Source organism: Corvus hawaiiensis, chromosome 9, assembly GCF_020740725.1.
Source record: "Corvus hawaiiensis isolate bCorHaw1 chromosome 9, bCorHaw1.pri.cur, whole genome shotgun sequence".
NCBI lineage: Eukaryota > Metazoa > Chordata > Aves > Passeriformes > Corvidae > Corvus > Corvus hawaiiensis.
In genome coordinates this window covers 32,658,642-32,682,051 of record NC_063221.1, presented here as the reverse complement: position 1 = coordinate 32,682,051, position 23,410 = coordinate 32,658,642, and the positions used below count along the sequence as shown (strand labels likewise).

Sequence of the window (23,410 nt, the reverse complement as noted above, 5' to 3'; positions counted from 1 at the left end):
GAGCGATGGAAGAGGGAGAAGCGGCTCTGGTTTAACCCCAGGTGAAGCTCCCTCACCCGGTTTTGTTAAAATCAGGAACTGTGCTGAGTGCTCAGGGTGTGTTTGCTCTCCCTGGCCATGGCAGCTGCATTCCCAGGAGATTCCCCTCCTGCAAGGTGGGAAAGCAGCCGCTGGTGTGAGGGAGGGGACGTGGCTGCCACTGCTCTGCCCCAGAGCCGCTGATGCTCCATGGAAAACACTGAGCTCCCTTTTAGGCTGTGTCACAGAGCGGGGTTTGGTCACTTGAACACCTTCCAAGTGCTGGCAAAAGCAGGGTTGGACCTGGATTTGTGGAAATGAGGCTTTGCAGAGCTGGGTACTGCGCGGGTTAAAGCGCACGAAGGAAGATCCCATCAGGAGCCCTTCGGGATGATTTACACGGAGGCTGGGAATGCAAAAGGGACTGCAAAGCATACGATGCAGAGATAAGGCTGCACAAGGGTTTAGCAGCACTCGATTGTTGAGTATTTAAGATTTACAAGGAGATTTGATTGGGTTTCCTGTAATTACAGCAATGCTTAACTACAGATCAGAGATAGCTGCTTCCACCCGTAATCAATTCACACCCGGGTACAACGAGGTGTGCACCCGTTTCCAGGTGTGGAAAGGGACCTATCCAAACCCGCTGTGGTTCAGTGAGATATTCCCATCAAATCCCTTTGCCTTCCCCACCAGGGAGGGGTTTGCACCTCGAGGAGTGTGGACACGGGTGGGGCTCACTCAGCACTGCTGGGGCTGGAAGATGCTTCCTTTGGCCACCCCCAAGTTTCCATCCTGCCCATAACCCAAGCCAGCAACTCCTGGGCTTTCTTCCCAGCTTTTTTGAGAGCCCTGGCAGGGTCAGGCTCAGCTGGGGTGGCCCAGGGACCCCTCACCACTCAGGTGGTTCAGCCAAGGCTCATGAGGAGCTCCTGGTGAGGGAAGCAGAGCGAGGCAGGCAGAGCTCCACGTGTCCATAAACACCTTAAAGCAACATCTGGAGAACTGCTCAGGAAAAAATAAACAGATTTTTATTTATAAGTTATGTGGTTTGGTTTTTACAGCGTTTTGATGATGCACATAAATTACCGTTTAAAACCAGAGAACGTAAAAAGTTCCAGGAGGAGGCAGTTGTTTCCTTTGATAATCTCTTTCCTGAGGAATTTGCTGTGTTTTATTTTCAGCTGGCGGTTCCTTTTGCTGGCAACAGGAAAACCTGACAATTGCTTTTTATCTTTATTTGTGTCTGTAGTTCTAAGCTCCAAAAGTTTATTACTATTTACAGTGTTTACTATTTAAAAAGACAAAATGCACTTACTGAAACTTCCAACTTACATATGCAGTGGAATCATGGGAAAGTCACTTGTCTCTGATATTTGTGGTTGGCTCATAATTTTGGAGGTTGATTCCTTTAATCTGAGATCTGAAAGGCCACCTGAGCTCTGGGTTTGTGGGTGTTTGCAGCCAATGCAGGAGATAAGAGGTGCTGGCACTGGGGACCTGCCACAGCCTCGCAGTGACAGGGGGTCCTCGGAGCCTCTCGGTGCCCCAGTGCTGGGGGTTCCTTTTCCCAGCCCTCGGGGTTTAAACACACCTCGTGTGCACTAATGCTGATGGCTGTGGGTTGTGCTGGGTAACTGTTGGAAAGCAGCTTTTTCCAGGACTGGATTGCTCTCTCTTCACGTCTCAGCTGGGTTTTTACACCAGACACACGGAGTAGGATCTGCAGTGTGGGATAATTTTCATTCTGCTGGAGCAAAAAGTGGTGGAATGTGCCTCGAGCTGGAGGAGACCCCGCGCCAGGCAGAGGGGCCGAGGAGGAGCAGCGGCGTTGGGTCACCTGCCTATCCAGATACCAATGTCCACTTTACAATTCTTTTTTTTCAGTTGCCCCCACAATTCAGGAACTTAAATCCAGCGGTGTGGTGCTTGGAGGGAACGGCCTGATCCGGTGCGAAGGTGCAGGAGTGCCTGCCCCGGTCTTTGAGTGGTACAAAGGAGAGAGGAAGTAAGTAGCCACTGCTCGCCCACCCCTCGTGTGCCAGGGCTGCTGCCAGGCTGGGGCTGCCCCGGGGTGACCATTCCAGCAGCTCCCCAAGCTCCAGCAGCGGGTGCTTGGAGCTGCTGGCTCCCGGAGCTGCCCCGTGGCCACGGCTCCTGTTCTGTGAGAGTGGAAATTGCAGTAACAGCCTGACATCCCAGCGTGCTGCAGGAATTGCAGCCTTTGAAGGGGAATAGCCAGGAAAGCACTGGAAAATCTGCAAGAAGGATTTTTGTTTAATTTGTCTTCCTCACTTTGGAAAGCAAGACTTGGAACCGGTGTGAATTGTGCCCCGGTTGTGCCGGGGTGGTCTGTGTTCTGTGGGGTCAGCAGAGCTCTGCAGGTCACTGCAGCCAAGGGGGCCAGGGGAGCACTCCCTGCCTGAACCTGAAACCTGACCATGTGCTCTGGGTTTGTGTGCAGCCCCCTGCCCTCCTGGGTCATGGGGGCTGTGGGACAGCAACAGGCACCTCTGCAGAGTCACCTTGATTTTAAAGGCAGGTCACTGGACAGGGAGATGTTTTTCTTTTGAACAGGACATTTTGGGTTACAGCTCTTGGCTTGTGCAGGAGCTCATTTTTGTTGGGGTCACACGGTGGTGCAAAAGGAGGTGGATATTGTCCCTTGTAACTGGGGAGCTTTGGGAATTTCCAAGCTCCCAAGTGGTGGGTTTTTCAGCTCGAACATCCCATTAAACCTGGGAGCTGGCAGGAGAATATTAATGACCCTTTTTCACAGAAAGCCATCTGTCAGCTCCTTTCTCAGCTGCTCCCCTCCTGCAGCATGAGCTGCTGTCCTCCTCCCTCCTTGCTGAGCCATTGCATCCCACCAAACCTTCTCTGAAACTGATCTTTCCTATACGGACCAGGAAATGTTTCTCCCCTGCTGGTGAAATCCATCTGCATCCCATTTCCATGGCTGCTCATGGTCGTGTTGTGCCTGTCCTGGGGGCGGTTGTGGCACAAACACCGTTTCTGTGGGAAGGATTTCAGAGCAGGTTTTGGCACTTTGGGTTCCATTAGCAGCTCCCAGCATGCTGATCACCTTTCTGTTTATAACTCTGACCAAATTCTTTTCTGCTGAGCACATTCAGTGCCACAGCAGCAGCAGGAAAAGTGAGGCAGAGCATTTCAGGACACCCAAGCTGTGCTTCTGCTCCTGTTTTGGTTGGTGTTTCACCTCAGCAGGAAACTCTCTGTCCTGCTGGGTCTTGCTTCTCAAATACTGGGTTAAATCTAACACTCCATCCTTTGGTAATCATCATCTGATGATCCCTTGGGGGATCATCCATCTGATGATCCTTGGGGGTCCCTTCCAGCTCAGGGTATCCTGTGAGCTGTTGTTGGTACATGACTACAAAGGTGCTGGGGATCTCTGAGCCCCGTCCCTTGCAGGAAAGAGGAAAATACCCCCGGGCTGGTTTTGGATCCAGCGTCTCCCCTCTGCGGCTGGGTAGAGGTAGAGGATGGGCAGCCAGCTCAGGATGAGCCTTGGCCAGCTCAGGCACTGCTTTAATGCAGAGCTGAGAGGTCCAGCTCTCAGAGGGAGCTCACAGCAGCACCTACATTACCCTGCAGATAATTTGCAGCTGTACTCCACGGCTGAGTTTGCACCCTGGCAGTGCACACCCTTCTGGACTTTCTGCTAACACAATAGAGAGATTCCTACATTTTTTGGATACTCTTGGACTGGGACTTCTCTTTTTTAGAAATCTGGATGGATTGTTCAATAAATTAACAGTGGGAGTTATCCCTGTAATCATAACTGTGCGTGCAGTGTCTGCAACAAGGCTTTTGGGGGTGGAAACTGCATTGTTGTTACTGAGATTAATGTAAATCCAGACCCACCATTCCCAGACTCCAGGGATCATCTCATCATAAAATAACCATTAAAGCTAAACATAGAGGCAGTAACAGACTGCACTGAGGTAAAGTTATTGGTTTTGAGGCAGAGAGGGCTAATTCTGCCTAATCACTGAGCTCCCAGGGGTTCTGTTCAATAACTTCCCACAGGTGCTGGTGCACAGGGTGGGGAGAACTGGGAAGAGAACATTTTGGGGGAGAAGTTAATAAAAGCATCTTGAAATTGTTGTAGAAACATCCCATGGTTGGGTTGGAAGGGATCTTAAAGTTTATCATGTTCCAACCCCCTGCCATGGGCAGGGACATCTTCCACTATCCCAGGGTGCTCTAAGCCCCATCCAGCCTGGCCTGGGGCACTTCCAGAGATCCAGGGGCACTTCAGGGATGGGGTGCTGGAAATATGTGTGGCTTTGAAGAGTGTTGAGGATTCCCTGTGGAGAGCAGAATGGCTTCACTGTGCCAGCTCTGGACCCACATCTGCTCCCAGGCTGTGTTCTGGGGTTACAGAAGTTAGAACTCAGACATTAAACAGCCACAGGGAAGAAGCCCAAAAGTCACCTAAATAAAATATTAAAATACTAATTCTCTTTTCCTTCTCAAAGCAAACAAGACTTACATTTGAAATAACAAAACTCATTATCATGGCTTCATCAATTACGACAACGTGCAGGTATTCCAAGATGAAAGCAAAGGCAGGGCCCCGGGGGCTGGCACTGATGGGGAGCTGGGGATGCGTGGGAGCCATCCCTGGAATGAAAAGGAGCTCGCTCTTCCCTTTGTAAGTGGCACAGAGCAAAAGGGGAAAGTACGTGCAGGGTGTCTGCACACCCCGAAATGCTGCTGCAGCCTGGGAGGCCCTGGGCGAGGCCCAGAGCAGGACTGATGAGCGTGTGCTGGTGCTGAGCAGGGCCCAGCAGCGCAGGGAGCAGCTCATGCACGAGGAGGAGCATCTGCTGCCTCCCGCCGCACACGGCCACCCTCCGGAGCTCTGGGAATCGTGGGGCTCACTGATACGCATCTCTGTCCTGCCCCCTTTGCTCCAGAACTTCCAGTCCTGATCCCCAGCGTCAGCCCCTTCCCAGCAGGGATGTGAGGGAAGGGGATGTGGGAGCAGTGGGAGGAAGGGAAGGGCCCTGAGCTGGGGCCTCGTCCCCTGGGCAGCCTGGGGAAGGCAGCAGGTCACAACAGGCAGACACTCTCCATGGTTTTGAGGCAAATGTCACGTGTGACAGGGCATGGGGACAGCAAAAATCCCAACGCTCCATTTTCTCTTGGAAAAGAGGGAGATAAACCTTACAACTGAAATGGAGATGGTGCAGTTCAAGCTCTGCTTACGGGCCGAAAGGGTGGAGCTGGCTTGGAAACAGCTGGTACAAACCACAGGATCCCACACTGGTTTGGGTTGGAGAGGGTCTTAATTCCCATCCCATTCCAGCCTCTGCCATGGCAGGGACACCTCCCACTGTCCCAGGCTGCTCCCAGCCCCAGTGTCCAGCCTGGCCTTGGGCACTGCCAGGGATCCAGGGGCAGCCCCAGCTGCTCTGGGCACCCTGTGCCAGGGCCTGCCCACCCTCCCAGGGAAGAACAGGCAGAGGTGGACACAGAGCTCTGGCTCTGGTACCCCTGGGAGAGGAGCGGGGATCAAACCCGAGGGACAGTGACCCTGGCTGCAGCTCGGGCAGGTGTGGGAGCAGCAGGGGGAGGTTGGGAGTGAAGAACTCTCTCGGAATTTTCTGCAGGAGAGGCAGGAAACAGGGACAGACATTGGTGGGTTTAGAAGAAGAACATCCAGAGGCTGAGTGGACAAATTTCTGCCTGGTACAGAAGTTTTCTCTTTCTGGAAAAAAGATGAATCTTCTAAATGCAGTGTTCTCCCCAAACCAGGCACTTCAATCCCATTTTTCTGTGTTTTCATGTCCATGGGATGTGCCATGTCCTCTCCCCAACCTTGGGCTGGAGGAGCAGAGTCCTTTACAGCAACACAAACTGCCCAGGGAAAGGAAATCCCTGTGTGAGCAGCATCCTGCAGGGATCCGATGGGAAGAGGGGCACTCACATAACAATGAGGAATGTTCAGTCCACAACCTGCACAAGTGCAATTAATGACAGATTTGCCAAGGTTTTCAGACAGAATGGTGGAAGATGGCATTAATTCCCAGGATATATGATTATATCCTTCAATATAGCAGACAAAAATTGTATTCTTAATCCAAAACTCTGCTCCTTATGGGAAATAGAAGGAATTATGAGTAATAACTGTAGCGAGTTTTTAATAACACGGTTCCCCTTCTCGTCTCCTTGTTTGAGCAGACGTGGTTTGCCTACGACAACATCATTAAAGTTGGTCCTCTTGCTTTGTCCTGGTGCCCAGCGATGCTCCTGACATGGCTTTGGGAGCAGTATCCAAACACCTGCATTTTTCCTATGGATTTGGGGTGGGAAGCTCAAAGTTGGGTGAAAAGACTCCTCATTTGGCTTTTTCCTGTGCTTCATTACCTGATCCTGCCCTCAGCAGTGCTGCTGGAGCACTTTGTCCCTAATTGCAAGGCTCATTTGCAGCTGCAGAGCCCCATAAATGAAACCATGGTCACAATCCTGACTGCTAATCTTCACCTGCCATCAGCCAGAGCTGTGAAAGGATGCAGCAAACTCCAGAGGCTGAAAAAACCCTCTTAGAAAGACTTACCACGTACCTTTCTGCCCCAGGGAGGGGATTTCAATTTCCAGTTGGCTTTGCCCAGCTTAAAATCCAAGCTGTGCACCCGGGAGCTTCTATCCCCCGTCCTCTGGGCAGGAGGGGCTGTGGGTGTTTCTGTTCCTTCCGCTGCAGGACATGCAGGCAGCACCGTTCCCTCAGCACCCCCAGCCCCGGGGCTGTCCACGAACTCTGCAGTGTGCCAGGACCTGCACAGGCACCGGCAGCTCGCAAAGAGCTCTCGGTGCTCCCAGGGCTGTCTGCAAAACCAGCAAAGAGAAGAGAGGTATAAAAAATAAATCTTGGTTGTGGTATGTGAGTTATAGACATTTTCTTTTTGCTTTCTAGACTGATCAATGGTCAACAAGGAATCACTATTAAAAATTATAGTACAAGATCCCTTCTTACTGTTACCAATGTGACAGAAGAGCACTTTGGCAACTATACTTGTGTCGCTGCCAACAAGCTAGGGACGACCAATGCCAGCCTGCCTCTCAACCGTAAGTAACGGGGACGTGTGGCAAATGTTCAGGGTTGGTGCTTCCCACATCCGTGGATTCCAAAGCCCAAAAGGAGCAGTGTGCTCGTTCCCTCTCAGCACCCTGGAAATGCCGTGGCCTTCGTCGGGACTCGGAGGTTGTGCGCCTGGTGCTGGTTGTTCCGTGCTGCAGAAGGGTTTGGGCTCTGAGAGCCGTGGCACGTTTTGGGGGATCAGGGAGTTGCGGATCTGCCAGCAATCCCAGCTAACCCACCCCGCCATGGCGGTGCAGAGGCACAGTTTGCACAGCCACAGCTTCCTGCTCAGAACGGCAATCACAGGTCCCTCGGGGCCACTGCGACAGAGGTCAGAGCTTCCCCAGCACATTCCAAGGAATACCCTGAGCTGGAGAAGGGGGATGTGCCAGAGCTCTCTCACACCTCGGTTTGTCAGTCGCTGGGGCAGAGAAGTGAAATCTCTTGGAAAAGACAGTAAGCGGTGTGAGAGGCAAAGCGTTGGATGTGCAGCGTGGAGATTGCCCAAAATGGGTCTCCAAGGTCCTGTTTGGGAGGTGTTTGTAGCTGTGGCTTGGTGGCATTTCACTGCTGTTGGATGTTCAGCCATCTGCTGGTGGATCCACGGGTGTTTGTGGTGGAGCGCTGGTGCTGCTCTGTTCTGATGGCGACAAAAGGCAGAGACAAAGCTCGGGGTGTATCCTGCACATAAAGATACTCCTCACTGAGCGGAAATGCGGGGTTTCAGTTGCTAAAATCCCACAGTTACTGCCTTCCAGCCCGGAAATTTCCTCCTGAACTTACTCCCCCTATGATGTGTGTTGTCAGGAGGTTCTGAATTCCTGCAGAAGAGACGTAACAGGCACAAAATTACGGGGAGCCTTTGCTGCCATTTATTTAATATTTGGGAGGTCATTACCAAAGTGGGAACGATGTAACACTTATTTTAAACAGGAAATGCAAGTGAAAACAAAGGAGTATTACACCAGAAGGAGCTGGAATTTGGTGTATTTGCAATTCAGAGCAGGTAAAAGGAAGGGTCTGGCTTCAGTTGAACAGAGCAGAGCTGAATCTGTCTCTGAGCTGCTGCCAGGATTTTTTCCATCTTAAATTGTGAGGTGCCTTGTAGCCACCCTTGAAAAGCTCTTTGAGAGGCAGAGGTTGAAAATGTCATAGAAGTACCAAGCACATTGATACCAATCATAAAAATAGATGTTCTCCATCATGAAAGAGAGGGGATGTGGGAAGCAGAATGGTCTGAGAGAAAATATGGAAATCTGGGTGTGCTCCTGACCTCGGGGGGGAAATGGGGGAATGTTGGCTCAGAGGTTTGACTCAAAGACCAAGCTGAAATGTCTTATTTTATACTGTGATTGTTTTAAGCCAGCCAAAACAAGGAGAGCTGTCCTAAAGGTGGTGATCTGGATTTTGGTTGGGAATCAGGATTATTTGGTGGAGTTCTTCCTTTGCTTATAATTTACATTAATATTATCTAGAAGCATTATCCCTTTAAAAAAAACAACAAAAAAATAAGTAAGAAAAATTCTCAGGGTAGCAACTTGTTAAGTGTGGACTCCTCAATCCTTCAGCAAGAACCTTCTCCTGTGAAACTGCTCCATTTCGTTTTGTTGGCAGTGGGAGTGGGCCATATGTGCTGGTTCAGGTATGTGCGAGGGAGCTGCAAGCTCTGCGTGGTTGCAGCACTCAATAGCCAAACGTAAGGCTAAGGACAGTTTCATTTGTTACTCGAGGAGTGTTAAAATAGAATTGCTGCCTTATTTCAGGGAACATTGCGGTCTGTAGCTGCACCGGTGTGACACAGTCTGAGGAGTGCAGTGGCCTCGTAACGGCGGCGATTCGGGAGCCCCTGTTGGGTGTGCAGAGACCTGGCAGGGGGGATCCCAAACCCCCCCAGTGGGAGCAGCTCAGCCCCAGTGTGACCCTGTGCTGTGACCTGGGGGAGCTTGGGATACCCCATCCCATGGGGAACCCCTGCGGTGTGCAGAGACGTGGCAGGGGGGATCCCAAATTCCCCACAGAGGGAGCAGCTCAGCCTCAGTGTGACCCTGGGCTGTAACCCTGAGCACAGGGCACACCTGCACTGCCACGGTCAGCTCCTTGCCCAGCAGGGCTGGGGAGTGGCCCCTGGCTGCTTTCTGCTCTCAGGGTGGGCTTTTTAACCAAAATGTTGCAGCAGAGTTAAATAATCTGTGTTTTTTTTCCTTGCACGTCCCGATATAACACACATAACGTACATAATGTACCGAAATGGCACAGCAGCTGGGCACAGCTGGGCACCTTTCTCGGGGACAGGACTGGGCCCAATCTCCATTACTGGGCTCTGCATCCAAATACATCAAACCCCAGGATAGCAGGAAAAGGATTATCTCCTTTACTGTGGAGAGGGCTCTGGCTCTCTGTGATCCATCAAGGAGCCCTGAGCTGACAGAAAGCCATGAGGAGGGTGAAGGAATGTCAGGACAAGGTCCAGGCTGACTCTGTGTGGCTGGGACATGGAGGGAGCCCAGGTGGATTCGTGGAGCTGGACAGGCGGTGTAGCAGGGTGAGGAGAGCTGTCTGGGCTGTGGCTGCTCACCCGGGCCAGGGGACAGCCCCGCTGCTGCTGTGAGCTGGGGACATCCGTCAGAGGTCATCCAGAGCCACTCCTGCCCTGGGGACAGGCAGCCAGGTCACTGGCTGGGGAGTTAGGAACATCCCAGATCCCTCGAACACGAAGGAGTTTATCCTGTCCCTGACTGAAGCCCCTTTGGCCATGCCTAAGATCCAGTGATTAATAATAAATCCAGCAGCTGGAAAAGAGAAAGTCTCAGCCTGGTGGGGAAAACGCAGAGAAGCAGCGGCTCCAAAAAATGAATAATGAATGGAAATTTGCTAATTATTCATGGCTGGGTCCTCTGGATCCTCCAGCTATGTTGGTTTTTGTGGGGAAGTGTTCGAAGCGCGGGATCCTCCCGGAGCAGCCCCAGGAGGCCCCCTCGGACCGGCCCGTCCTGGCCTCCCCGGCCCAATTGATCGGCTGTTTAGCTCAGCCTGCCTGGCTTTTCCCAGGATTTCTGGTACTTGAAAGGAAGAGGAATGTGGTCCTTTGCTGTCGGTAAAGCTGGGATGTGCTGACTCATTAAGCCCAGGAGATGAGGCGTTCAGGAGAGTACCCAGGGCAAGAGGTTCCCTCTCCAGGGGCGAGGAGCCAGCGGGGAGCGAGGGAATGGCAATTCCTAATTAAGCAGATTTGGCTTTTAAATTAGCCCAATGTTCATTTGAGACAAAAGGCATTTTCCTACAGACAAATTTGCCAGGCTCTGGGGAGGGGAGGGAGAGTTGTCATTAGCCACTGGCAGCCAAAGGAGGGTTATTGAGGAGTTTTTCCCAGCAGCCAAGTCTGAGATGTCTCAATTGCTGCTCAAGCAGCCCTTCCTCACCCTGGTGCCTCCTGTCCTTGTGCTCTCCTCACCACACATGGGAGTGGCTTTCCCACTTTCCCTCCCCACAGCTGAGTTGTGGCAGAAGGGTTTTACTCCCTTTCTTTGATGAGGGTAAAGGTGGAGCCATATCTCAGCCTCTGCTCCCCAGGATGGGATGTGGGATGTGGGGTGCTGTCCCCACAAGCCCTTGGTGAGCTGCTGGAGATCCCAGCACAGGGATCAGCTCCGTGGCACAGCAGATCCAGGTGGATCAGGCTGTGGGGAGCACTGGTTTGGAGTCCTGGCTCAGTCAGGGGTGTGACGCCAACCCCACACCTCTCCAGCCTGGCAGAGCTCCTCGTCTCTTCTGCCTCAGCACCTGTTAAATTAGGGTGAGAATCTGAGGGGTTCTTCAGGTGCTGCAGTTTTAATCTGTAGATTTATTCTGTAGAAACTCTAACCCTACTCCAGAGACTTCGTAGAGGGATTAAACTCACTGCACTGTGGGGCCTCTGTGTGTCCCCTGAAGGTGTCACCAACAAAAGCCTGGGCTCATGTAAAACCACCACCTCTGAGAAGATGTAAATTACCATTACCCCTCTATTACCTCTCTTAAGAAGAGGTATTATTTCTGTGTTCCAAAGAGCACCTCCCATACATTCCCTAATATTTTCAGGAATCCTAGAAATAATCTGACTGATAAGGGGCACCTTTCTTAAGAAAGCCTTGCAATCCACAGGAAGCATCCTTCTCCTTTCCTAACAGCTGCCAGAGAAATTGCTCCTTCACATGGCTGGTTATATGATTCGAAGGTGTTACTGATGTCCAGGTTTATACAGAACCCTTGGATATATTGCCAGTAACTATGAAAAAAATGTAAATAATTGCAAAAAGCTGCCCAAGAGGTCAGGAGTGACATCTGGAAGGAGAAGGAGCCTTGTGAGAGGGATGTGGTGGTATTTTCTGTGCTGATTTAATCGCACAAGGACTTCACTGAGCAAGCATCTGACTGCACTCCTGGTTAGTGCCACACGCTTGGAATCTTGTCTCCAACATTCCGGAAGCGCCAGACCGTGCCCTCAATTTCCATGTGTTGATTGCCTGGTGTGCTGGTTCCTACTCGGAGATTCCTAATTAAACTCGTGTATTAATATTCCCAATACATCGGCTGCGTATCGGAAACATAAACAAGATGAGTTTTCTCCCCGAAATGTAAATGAGCTCGTTATAAATTGTGGTTCCCCAGTGGCACCACGAGCTGTTGGTGTTGGCTGCTGGAGCCCCAGGGGTGCAGAGGGCTCGAGGGTCTCTGCTAAGGGGTGAAGGGGCCCTGCTGTGAGCCCTCTGCCAAACCAGGGCACCGTCTCCACGGTGATTCCTGGCAGTGCTTCCCGCTGTGCCAAGTCCTGGCAATCAGGGCCAGACCTGAGGGGGCTTCGTAGATCTCCTCAGTGACGGACTCGATGGTCTTAGAGGTCTTTTCCAGCCTGGATGATCCTGTGTGAATCGAGGGCACAGCCCTGATGCTGCTCCCACTCCTGCCAGGTGCTGGACTCGCTCCCTGGGATCCAGAGAGAGCCTCCACGTTGTGGGCATTTTATAGCCCTGCTTCTTCCTCACTTTGGTAACTTTTCTTTGGATTTAAACCAAGCTGAAGCCTGCTCCGCCCAGCACAGTCAGTGTGGGAAGGAGAGCAGGGTTCTCAGGAGAACTGGGATGTGGGCACAGGGAGGGAGGGGCAGTGCCACTGTAGGTGGTTCTGCCCGGAGTGGCCCCTGCTGCAGCCAGCTCTGGGCTCCCCCTCCCAGCCCTGACCCCCGGATCTCCCGTGGGATTTCTCCCCCGTATCCCAGGCTGGGTGTGGGAGGTTCATCAGGAATTTACAGAGCCTTAATTAACGTGCCAGCACTGCTTGGGTCGTGGCTGTTCACACAGTTCAGTGTCATCGTTAAACTCAGCAGTTTCATTTTATTGACTGAGAAATCGTATCTCAGTGCCTTCGGATATGTGACAGGTTTCCGCTCGGTTTTAGCTCGATAGCTCTGCCTGGCCCACCAAATCTGACATTTCTGAAGAGAAATACACTCTCCAGGGAAATTCCCTTTGTGTCCACAGTTTCTGCTGTTGTCCAATTACCTAAGAAAGATTTTGCTATTTTATCTCTCAAATGCCGGCCTGGAAAGCAAATCAAATTTCAATTTGCATAGTTCTGTTTCAGCCAGGAGGGCTGGTCTGCGTCAGAAAATATAAAACGTGTGTGTAGGTATATATATATTTATCAACTTAAGTGAAAATTCCTGTTCTCATTAGGAGCCTGCTGCAGTCAGTCAGAGGACAGTTATTGATTTAATAAGGTTTGGATCCAGCCCAAGGTCTCCTGGAGCCATCACGCTGCAGAGAACTGGTGCCGTGCGGCTCATTTTTCCTTGCATCCCTCCCAGTCCTGCCCCTGGGTGCAGTCACTGTCCTGAGCTCCTCCAGCTCCTGCTGGGCCGGCAGAGAAAGTCTCTCCCTCCACACCTCCGGATGGGTGATGGACAGGGAATGGATCTGAAATCGGTTCTAGGAAATTCCAGATGCTTCGTTAAGGGGTGGTCACACATCTGAGCCTCTGAGCTTCTTCTGGCTCCTGCTCAGGGGTAGGGGACACCCAGGCTCCAGCCAGAGGGTTCCTGGTGTGCCTTCACAAAGCCAAGACACGGCTTTGCCTGGAGCACATCCCAGCTGGAAGCTCAGGAGGTCCAGGCTTTGCCTCTTCCCTCACAATCTGAGGGGGATTTCGCTTTCTCCCCTCTGTGCTCTGTCTTCACTGGGGCGTTTCATATCCAAGGCCTTGGTTTTGCTTTCCGTTTCCAAGCTGTGCAAACAGGACAGGCTGCTCCAGGAGAGCTGATCCTGATCCATCATGGGAAGGCCCCGTCCTGGACACGGACCCAGCTCCTGAAATTCAGGGTATCAGAGAAGCAGGGTTATAATCCATGGGAACCCTCCTCAGAGATCCAGGTGCATTCAGCCAGGGTGTTTGAATGGAGTGCTCCCCTTCCCAGTGGAAAACAGCTCTGAAAACTTCCAGCCATCCCCAGTGGGACCCACAGACAAAGGGAAAACCTCCCCTGTCTCCTCTCCTCTCTCCCAGGGTGAGCAGTTCGGCTGAACCAAGCCTCCCTCCCATGGCAGAGACCAGGGAAGCCATTCCAGAACAGATTGACGAGACAGAGTTAGAAACCAGCACCTTGGATTCATATATTCACAGGGAATTAGATAAATGGCCAAATCCTCCATTTATGTAAGTCATAATAATTCTGTTCAATGTTGGGTTTGAGCTCCTTCCATATGGATGCCAACTGCTGCTCCAGGTAACAATTACCGAGAGTTATGAAGGAATTTTCTCTAAATCCATTTTCCAGCTTGAGCTTTATTATGAATTATATGACAATAAGTGACTGAGATGGGATGAGGCAGAAATAACCCGTTTGAGCAAGGCCAGGAACACAAGTTTCTCCTTGACATTTAGCAGAAATTTAAAGGCCCGAGAGTGGATCAGGGAAAAATCAGACAAAAACCAAACAAAAGCCCAGGGGTCTTTGCTGTGGAGCCTTGCTGAAGTTGCCCTGATGCTCTGTTTTGTTCCATTTGTGTTTATATTCACAAATTTTGCAGTTACCCACACCTCACGGGGTTCAGACTCATCTTCTTACCCACCTGGATAAATCAGAGGGGTTGAAGTGTGGCCAAATCTTCATCTCAAGTATCAGTTAATTGTCACAAAATCATGGAATATCTCAAGTTGGGAGGGGCCCACAGCAACCACTGATCCAACTCCCTGCACAGACACCCCACAATCCCACCCTGTGCCTGGGAGCATTGTCCAAACAATGATTAAAACATTCCAGGTCATCCATGGAATTTACATTGGGACTCGAGTTTCTTCTCACAGAGTAGAAAACCTTGTAAATCAAAGAAAATAGAAAGTCCAAAGAATACCTCATGTAACAAATGGGATGAGGACAAGAAGTGCTATAAATAGCACTATAAATAATGATATAAATATATTTTACAGCTGAGTCTGGAACGCAAACTTCAGCTTGGCCTCAAAACTTTGGGAGGATGGGGGGAGGAGGCTCAGAAAGGGCTGATAGGAAGCAGAGGATGAAACAATCCTCAAGTGAAGAGATTAAACACAATTACTGTCTATCCTGGGCAGGAAAAGTGGGTTATTGGAATTCTGGTGAGTCTGGGGAAGGTGCATTAGGAAGTTTTCTCATGACATGGGCCCAGGAGAGAGTCACTTACAGTGCTCAGTGGCAAATTTTAAACCTAATGCAAAGCACTTCTTCATTAGAAGGTTATTAAGTGCAGAACTTATTTTCATATCAAGTTGTTGAGCAAAGCTCAGGGGGCTTTACAAAGGAATTAGATATTGATCAAGGATATCCTGAGTTTTCAGAGAGATCAGAAAATAGATTTTAAACCCAAGACCTTGATATTTAAGCAAATAATCCAACAGGTTAGAAAATGCCAAAACTGGAATAATTTCCCAGATAAATTCTGGGTTAATTGACAAAAGCAGTTGCTTAAACCCAAACATTTGTCTGTAAAGTGTGCGTGCTTCTATCGAATCAAGTGTTTGTCATTTAGAGATCACCAGAAAATGCAGAGAGGTGGTGTCTGCACAGCTTCCACTGCATCTTCCTGGCAGCTGCTGCGTGTTCCTGAGGGTCTGGACGCTCGGTGAGCTGAAGGAAAAGAGGAAGGGGAAAAAACAAATCTTTCTTTTCAGCTGCAAGAAAGCTAAAAATAGCTCCAGAGGTTTAAAAACAAGAGGTTTTCAGTGAGCCCACACTAGAAGCACTAATTAACCTCTGTGTAACAAAGTGCTGAGGTGCCTCAACGAGCCTCGGAAATCAAGAGCTCAGTTACTGTTATCCTTAATTCCGCCTCCAGGTTTATACGTGGAGATTTGGACTGCATTTGCAATAATAAATGGAGCATAAAAGCTTTCTCTTCTCAGGGCTCTTCCACATCTCGGGTGGAACGCGCTGGCGTCAGAGGCTTTGATTGTGGTATCAGAACTATTCACAGAAAAAGGCCTGTAATGAATTTTTCAGAAACTTCCTTTTCCCCCTACGTATCTAAAGTAACAACGCTGATTTCTTGGCTTTTAAATGTTTTGCCATGAAGCACCTACAGCAATAACCTGAATTTTACTGTGAGACAAGGTGCTGTTCCTGTAGAGACCATTTCTTGTAAATTGCCCTGATACTCAGATTTTAGGCTTGGCAATATTTAGATTTACTAACTTTGTTCAAAAATAAAACATAAACCTGAGAACTGGATCATTTAAATTCTATTAATTTATTCAGTTAAAATTATATTCCAAGGAAAAGAAGAAAAATTTTGAAGTTCTGGGGATGTGAGGAAGAAAGAAGCAAATCTCATGGAGTGACTGCACCCTATCATGATGTAGCAGCTTTAATTTAGTCAATAAAATGTCCATTTTCCCCAGCCCCTTTTCTGAGGCTGGTGCTGAGCTGCCCAGGGTGCTGCAAAGGACATGAGGAAATGTCTGTAGGAATGGGAAACCGGCTTTGGAGTCAGGATCACACTGGGGCTTATCTCAATCAAAGGGGACATAAATGTTTTTTAAAATGTAATTTTACAGACAGAGGTAGTTCTGTGACTTTCTTCAGCTTCTTCATCAAGGTAATTCAATTTAATCATCTTAATCAAGTGCTGAGTTTAAACAATCGGCTCCTGCTGATACCAGAGCAGAATGTTGTATAAAGGATGTCTGGTTCCAAAAAGTACTTTTGATTAATGACTGAATGTTGATTATTTTTGCCCCTGGATCCCTGGCAGTGTCCCAGGCCAGGCTGGACACTGGGGCTTGGAGCAGCCTGGGGCAGTGGGAGGTGTCCCTGCCATGGCAGGGGTGGCTCTGGGGGCTGTGGGGGACACTGTGCCTCACTGGGCTGGGCTGGTCCTGCAGGAGCAGCAGCAGCAGCAGCCTGGCTTTGGCCTGAGCAGGGCTGTCCTTGGCTCGGGTCTGACCTTCGGAGGTGTGACCCTGACACCAGAGCAGTGTGAGCTCCAGTATTCCCAATGTCCCTGCCTTGGCCAGGAGCTGTTACGGGTGTGACAGCAGCGATTGGTGTGGGAGGTGTCTGAACCCCTGGGCAGAGCAGTGGCTCCTCGGGGAAGCACATTTTGGGAGTTCTTTTAACCACTGCTGGCTGTGCCTGGAGCCTGTTTTCCTGCAGGGTGTCTGTGGCAAACTCCTCCCTGAGCTCACCTTTGAGTGGCTCCTCAGGCACCAGATGCATTCCCCTCCGCTGGGGGTTTCTCCATGCCTGGTGCCACAGCCCAGCACTGCTCATCCCCTGCTCTGCCTGATTTCCAGGACACATCTGTACCAAAGCAAGGCAGCTGTGCTTCCCTGTGCTGCATTTGGAAGTGCAATCATCCACATTAGGGTTCATTGTTGCTCTTCTCTTTTTTTCCCCAGCCTTGCAGCGTTCCGTGGCTCTATTGCACTTGGAAAGTTCGGCGTCAAGTCTTGAATCCCAGACTGGGTGAGGCTGGAAGGGCCCACAGTGGCTCCTCTGGTGCCACCTCCCTGCTCCGGCGGGGTCATCCCAGAGCACAGGATTGAGTCCAGACAGGTCTGGAATATCCCCAGGGAGGAAACCCCACAGCCTCTCTGGGCTCTGCTCAGGGCTGGGCCCTGCCCAGGGCAGCAGTTCTGCCTCCTGTGCAGGGCAATTCCTGGGCTCAGGCCCTGCCCGTGGCTCTGGGGCCGCTGCTGGGCCCCGGAGCAGAGCCCGGGCCCTGCCCTGAGCCCTCCCTGCAGCCAGGGACACCCAGGGCTGAGGGCCCCTCTCAGCTGGGGCTCCTCTCGAGGCTGAGCAGCCCCGGCTCCCTCAGCCTGTGCTGGGCACGGGGATGCTCCAGGCCCTTCCTCAGCTGCGCAGCCTCCGCCGGCCCCGCTCCAGGAGCTCCCTGGCCCTGCTGGGCTGAGGAGCCAGAGCTGGGCACGGCACCCCAGAGGTGCCCCCAGGGCTGGGCACAGGGGCAGGATAAGCTGCTCCTTCTTTAACTCCATCTTAATTAATCTCCTTTCACAGGAATTGTAGTAATTTCATGAATCTCATCGTGACATGGGCACATCTCCCATGTAATTTATAGAGATTGTAATGATTCATTTGATAGGCATTGTCTGTGGATTTCGGCTCGTCAGGGATCAGCAGAGCTATAATTACACGGTAATTACTAAATAAGTTATTCACAAATTGCTGTGCCAGTGAAAGCAAATAGCAGAACAGTTGAAGAGTATCCAGTGGTGGGCATGTGTTCGATCCGTGCAAGGAGTGCGGGGATGGGGGCTTGCTCTGAATGTTGCGGGAATCCATGGATCCATGGCAGAGCCTGCTGGTGAGAATGGCTTCTGTCCTGGAAAGAGGTGTCCGTGCCTGTATTCCAGAGCTGCAGCAGCAGCAGGAGGCTTTCACCTGGGGAGCCCTCCGGGAGGTGGTGGGGTCAGGAATCCCGGTCCCCCCATCAGGGGAGCGTCTGCCTGGGCTGCCACAAGGCCCAGTGAGCCCAATCCCACAGGGACCATCCCTTGGGCCACAAATGGACCACAAACCCTGGGAATTTGGGTACCTGAAGTTCATGTGAACCCTTCCCAGTCAGCTCCCCATGTCCAAGCTGCTGCTTCGCTGTAACTCAGGCAGATTGCTCAGGTTTCTTCTTCTGGTTTTCTGGTAAGTGTAGTGATGAGCTCCCAGTGCCAGAGGGCAGGGCTGGATGGGATCTTGGGCAGGAATTGTTCCCTGGCAGGGTGGGCAGGCCCTGGCACAGGGTGCCCAGAGCAGCTGGGGCTGCCCCTGGATCCCTGGCAGTGCCCAAGGCCAGGCTGGACATTGGGGCTGGGAGCAGCCTGGGACAGTGGGAGGTGTCCCTGCCATGGCAGGGGTGGCACCGGCTGGGATTTGAGCTCCCAACCCACCCCACACCAGTGTGGGATTGTGTGAGTTGCTCGAACACCTGCTGCACTTGGGACTTGTCCTGAGCCCTGTGTTCCCATGGCATGGGGGGCTCCCAGCACTTCCCTGAATCAGTGACAGATGAGTCTCTCATGCCCCAGGAGCTGCACCTTCACAGATGTCCCCTGCTGCATCTCCAGTGTGTATTTTGCCGTATTTATTTCCAGAAATACAGCGACAGTTGTGCAGATTTAAAGAGTGACCTCTGAGAACAGGAATATCATTACTGGGAGTCAGAGCAGTGCTAATCATATGTTTCTGAGCAGGAAAATGCTAACAGATTTCCAGACCTGCATTATTCATGAGCTTCCATTTATCCATATGAATGAGAGACCAAGCTCAAAGGACACAGCCAACTTTGTCACTTTTTCTTCATTTTGTTATGGTCTCAACAGCTGTAAAAATCATTAAAGCAGCAGTTTTCCCTGGAAAAATCTGAAATGGGGAATAAGGACTAGTGAGCAAATAGTGTTTATCCTTTAGAACACAGTAACTTGAACAACTAAATCACAGCGCTGTCTTTCATGTCCCTTTGGTGACATAGACATATCCACATGTATGAAATTCCGTGGGTTTCTCTCTTTGCTTCACCCAAGCTGTGACACAGCACCAGGACTGGGACAGACTCAGGACCAGCTTCCTCAGATCTCTGCCCTCATGGATGTCATGCTCAGAGCAGCAGGGTCAGGTGTCCTAAACTAAAATGTTCTTTTTTCTCTTCCATGAGCAGAGACATTCCTCTCCTCCACCCATTTTATTTAAAAACAATTTATTTTAATCTTAGAATGGTTTGGGTTGGGAGGGACCTCAAAGCCCCTCCAGTGCCACCCCTGCCATGGCAGGGACACCTCCCACTGTCCCAGGCTGCTCCAGCCCCAGTGTCCAGCCTGGCCTTGGGCACTGCCAGGGATCCAGGGGCAGCCACAGCCACAGGCTTGATCTTTTACTCCATTGCTGGTTCCCACGTGTGGATGGCTCATCCCTGGAGTTTGGGGGTGCCCTTTGCTATCAGAACCTGTGGGACCCTGGCAGATGCTTCCCCTTATGGATTGATGGGAAACCACAACATCTGAGCTGAAATGGGTGCTCAGGCACCCCAGGGACAGCTGGGGTACAGCAGGGAGCTGTCACAACCTTTCCCTTAGCTGCTGGTGGTTAAACAATGGATTTCCCCGTTGGCAGGCAGTGCACTGGGGTCTGGCTGCAGCCCCTCTCCGAGGAATGGGGCTGCTCCAGGTGTGCAGGGGAAGGGAATGTCATAAATCACATCCCCAATGGTGCTTTTCTGATCCTCATTATAGGAAAAATATTGTAAACCATGTGGAATATTTCATAAACACAGCTCCTCCACAGAGGCTGCAAACTGGCTGTGCTTTTTATTGTCTTTTGTTTTTGATAATACTCTGAAGTGTCTTGTAACTGGATCCAGAGTGTGGGGAGAAATGCTTTGGGATTTGGCATCAAACGAGCCCATTGGATGTCCCCTCTCAGGATGCAGAAGTGCTGTCAGAGCTTGTCTCTAGTTGTGGCAGTTACTGTTGCATTGTTTTATTCAAAAAACTGCAATGGAAGCCCCTGGGTGGGAAACTGGGAGTGCTGGGAATCTCCTCTTGCCTCTGAAAGGGCCTCAGTGTCCTGGGAAAAAAATCCTTATGAGGCTCTGTGTAGGATGGGTGAGTTCTTCCTGCTCTCTGGGACAGGGACAGCACCCAGGGAGCAGCTGGAGCTGGGCCAGGGCAGGCTCAGGCTGAGATCAGGGAAAGGCTCTTCCCCAGAGGGTGCTGGGCACTGCCCAGGCTCCCCAGGGAATGGGCACGGCTCTGAGGCTGCCAGAGCTCCAGGAGCGTTTGGACAGCGCTGCCAGGGATGCCCAGGGTGGGATTTGGGGTGTCTGGGCAGGGCAGGAGCTGGAATGGATGATCCCTGTGGGTCCCTTCCAGCTCAGGACATTCCATGGCTCTGTGTGTCCCTATGCCACTGGCACATCCGGCACATCTGGCACATCTGGCACATCTGGCACATCTGGCACTTCGGAGCACAAGCAGAGCTCCTCACTGCTCCACGGACCCTCCCCATGGCCAAACCACCCAAATCCAACCCAATCCACCCAAATCCACCTTTTCTCTCCCAGGAAGGGATGAAGTCTCTTTGCTTTCCCAAGCCCACGAATCCTTGGCCTGCCCTGGTTTATATTTTCCTCTGAGTTCTGCTTGCCAGGAGTCTCTCCAGGCACACCTCGGTGGGTGCAGGTGCTGAGGGTCCTTCTGAAACCCCTAAAGATCTCACTGCTCACATTCATTTTTGGGATCTGATAAAATCCAGGATTCATTCAGTAGATTTTTTTCTTCCTGTATTGCACTTTTTCATTTTTAATGGTTTAGTGCTGTAAATACTGATGCAAAGATGTGCCCTCACATCAGTGGGTATATTTTCCTGATACTCAAAAAGTGGCCTGCAAATGAATGGCTGCTTTTGCCAACATGCATTTGCTGAGGGAAAAGTTCCCTGATTTATTCATTTATTCAAAATAAAGGCAGTCCTGCAAAAGGTAAAGCCTTAAGCATATAGCAGTGTCTTATAAATGTGAAGTTGTTGTTAGAGTGAGGATAATTTTACTGCCAAGAGAATCAAATGTGTGACCTTTAATTAAAATATTATTTTGGATGTTTTTAATTAAAATATAAATTTGTCTGTTGCTGGTTCACACACGCACATAACACCGCCCCTCACATTTATATTAAATTAAATCGAATTAAACTAAATTAAATGAAATTAAACCCCATTTTTTTCACACTATAAAATCATTCATCCTACATAAAACATGATGGTTCACTCTGGAACCTATTAAAAAAAAATAAATAAGCTTTTAGTAGACTGGGGCATTAAAACAATATGTTCAGTATCTTTCTCTGCCTTTCCATGGGAAAATCAAATTCCATCAGAATTTAAGTCAAATTTGAAATTCATCCCATTGTGCTGCCAGCTGAGAACAAGTCTGGGACTTGGGGCTGGAATCCACAGACCTGGAGGCTCTTAGAAATTACCTTCCATTGGAATTCTTTTACAACAGGGCACAAAAAGGTGTCAATAATGTGGTTTTCCACAGCCTTAAAAATACTGGAATATTTCTTGAGAAGCTCCTGCTATCAAGCAAAACAATCAGCTGGAGGTGTAGAGCTGCTGGAGGATGGAGTGAGAGAACTCCCTGGCAATTTCAGAACTTAAATTTCAAGTTCACAATTATTATTTTTTTAAAGTCTCACCAGCATAGAGCTGTTAAATATTTATCATCCTGTAATAAAAGAGTAAACCATTTAAATAAAATAAACCATTACGAGGCAATTAAGGTGTAATAACTCAAACCTGCAGAAAAGCTCTAATTGTAATTGCAAAATATTAAGGGTGAGAGAAAGACACAGAATAAATTAAGGTCACGTCTCTGCCCCATCCACTCACACACTCACAGTTTCCATCCAAAAGATTTATTATGAAATGTTTTTCCATTTTTCGTGGTACTCAAACAGGCTCTGGCTTCCCTAGGCTTAAAGACCTCGATTTCACAATAAATCATTAATCTTTAACAATGCTGATGAAGCCTGGGGGAGATTAGTTTAAATAAGCCCAGTTAATTATCAAAGGTCATAAATTGAAGCAGTTATGAGGGTTTTTTTAATTAACTAATGAGCTGGTATTTAACTGCCAGTTGTGTTTTGGTCCAGTTATTGATTCCTCCAAGTTGATCAAAGTCCAACAATTGTACTGATGCAGATGGAAATGAAAGCAGCTTTTTGTATTCTCCAGTTGGGAAAAGTTCTCCCTGGGACAATCCCAGCACCCCCAGCCTGGGCATCCCTGGCAGCGCTGTCCAAACGCTCCTGGAGCTCCGGCAGGTTTGGGAATGTGCCCATTCCCTGGGGAGCCTGGGCAGTGCCCAGCACCCTCTGGGGGAAGAGCCTTTCCCAATATCCAACCTGACCCTGCCCTGGCAAATCCCTGAGGAGTGACAGAGACCAATGTCATGGGTCAGGGGCTACAGAAAGCAATTAAACATTTCCACGTTTGTGTTGGATTTCCTGCCACTGAAACAGTGAAGAACACTGGGAATTGCATTATAGCGTTGCTTTTTACTCCCAAAACCAGAGCTTAGGCGTGGCTTTACTCACAATAAAGCACATTTTTCATTTTTAAAACCTGTTATCCCTCCAACAGCTTTGATTGCACCAAACACAACGGTTTGGCTTTGGACCAGCTGCAGGGTGATAAAATAAGGTACCATTGTAACAAAAAATGGGATTCATAGCTTTAACTTCAGACCTGGTCCTAGGGATGGGCTGGTGCTGAGCTTGTGCTGGGAGGGGGCTCCAGAGAACTGGAAAAGAGCATCAGCACTGTGGTGGGTGAAATGGAAAGGTGCTGGAAGTCTCGTGGGCAGTGCCCAGCCTGCCGCTGGCTCTGCTGGGAGCTGGAACAGGAGCTGGGCTCCTGCCTGGGTGTGGATGGATTTCTCTGGGAGGCAGAGCCTCTCCTCTCCTCTCCTGGCTGCAGGCACAGACTGAGATCACTGCTCTGTTCTTTTGCTGAGCTCTCCGTGGTCTCTGGGGATAAAAGTTTGGGCTTTGCTACTGAGAGGCTGAGCCTGGAGCATGCCTGGGTCAGTGGCTCTAATCCTTCCCGCTGCAGGCTGCTCCCTCGGGTAATCCCTTCCCAAATTAATCGAGTTTGCTCCTCACAGGAGCTGGGGTTTATTTCAGGAGCTCCGAGGAGGAGCAGCGTGAGCCCAGCCAGGCTGGGGAGGTGCAGATCCACACTGGATTTCCGAAGGAATCCGCCCTCTG

The 23,410-nt window shown here is 50.3% G+C and overlaps 1 protein-coding gene across 3 annotated transcripts in view; it reads left to right on the top strand.

Moving 5' to 3' along the window:
* Positions 1-23,410, top strand: part of NEGR1 (neuronal growth regulator 1) — a 191,958-nt gene that overhangs the window by 137,650 nt on the left and 30,898 nt on the right. For 2 of the 3 annotated variants that reach the window (XM_048312294.1, XM_048312295.1), the window contains exons 5-6: positions 1,906-2,026; positions 6,965-7,116. In XM_048312294.1, the coding sequence (XP_048168251.1) occupies positions 1,906-2,026; positions 6,965-7,116 (273 nt within the window). The remainder of the gene's footprint in view (positions 1-1,905; positions 2,027-6,964; positions 7,117-23,410) is intronic. The other variant, XM_048312296.1, reaches the window with a different exon arrangement.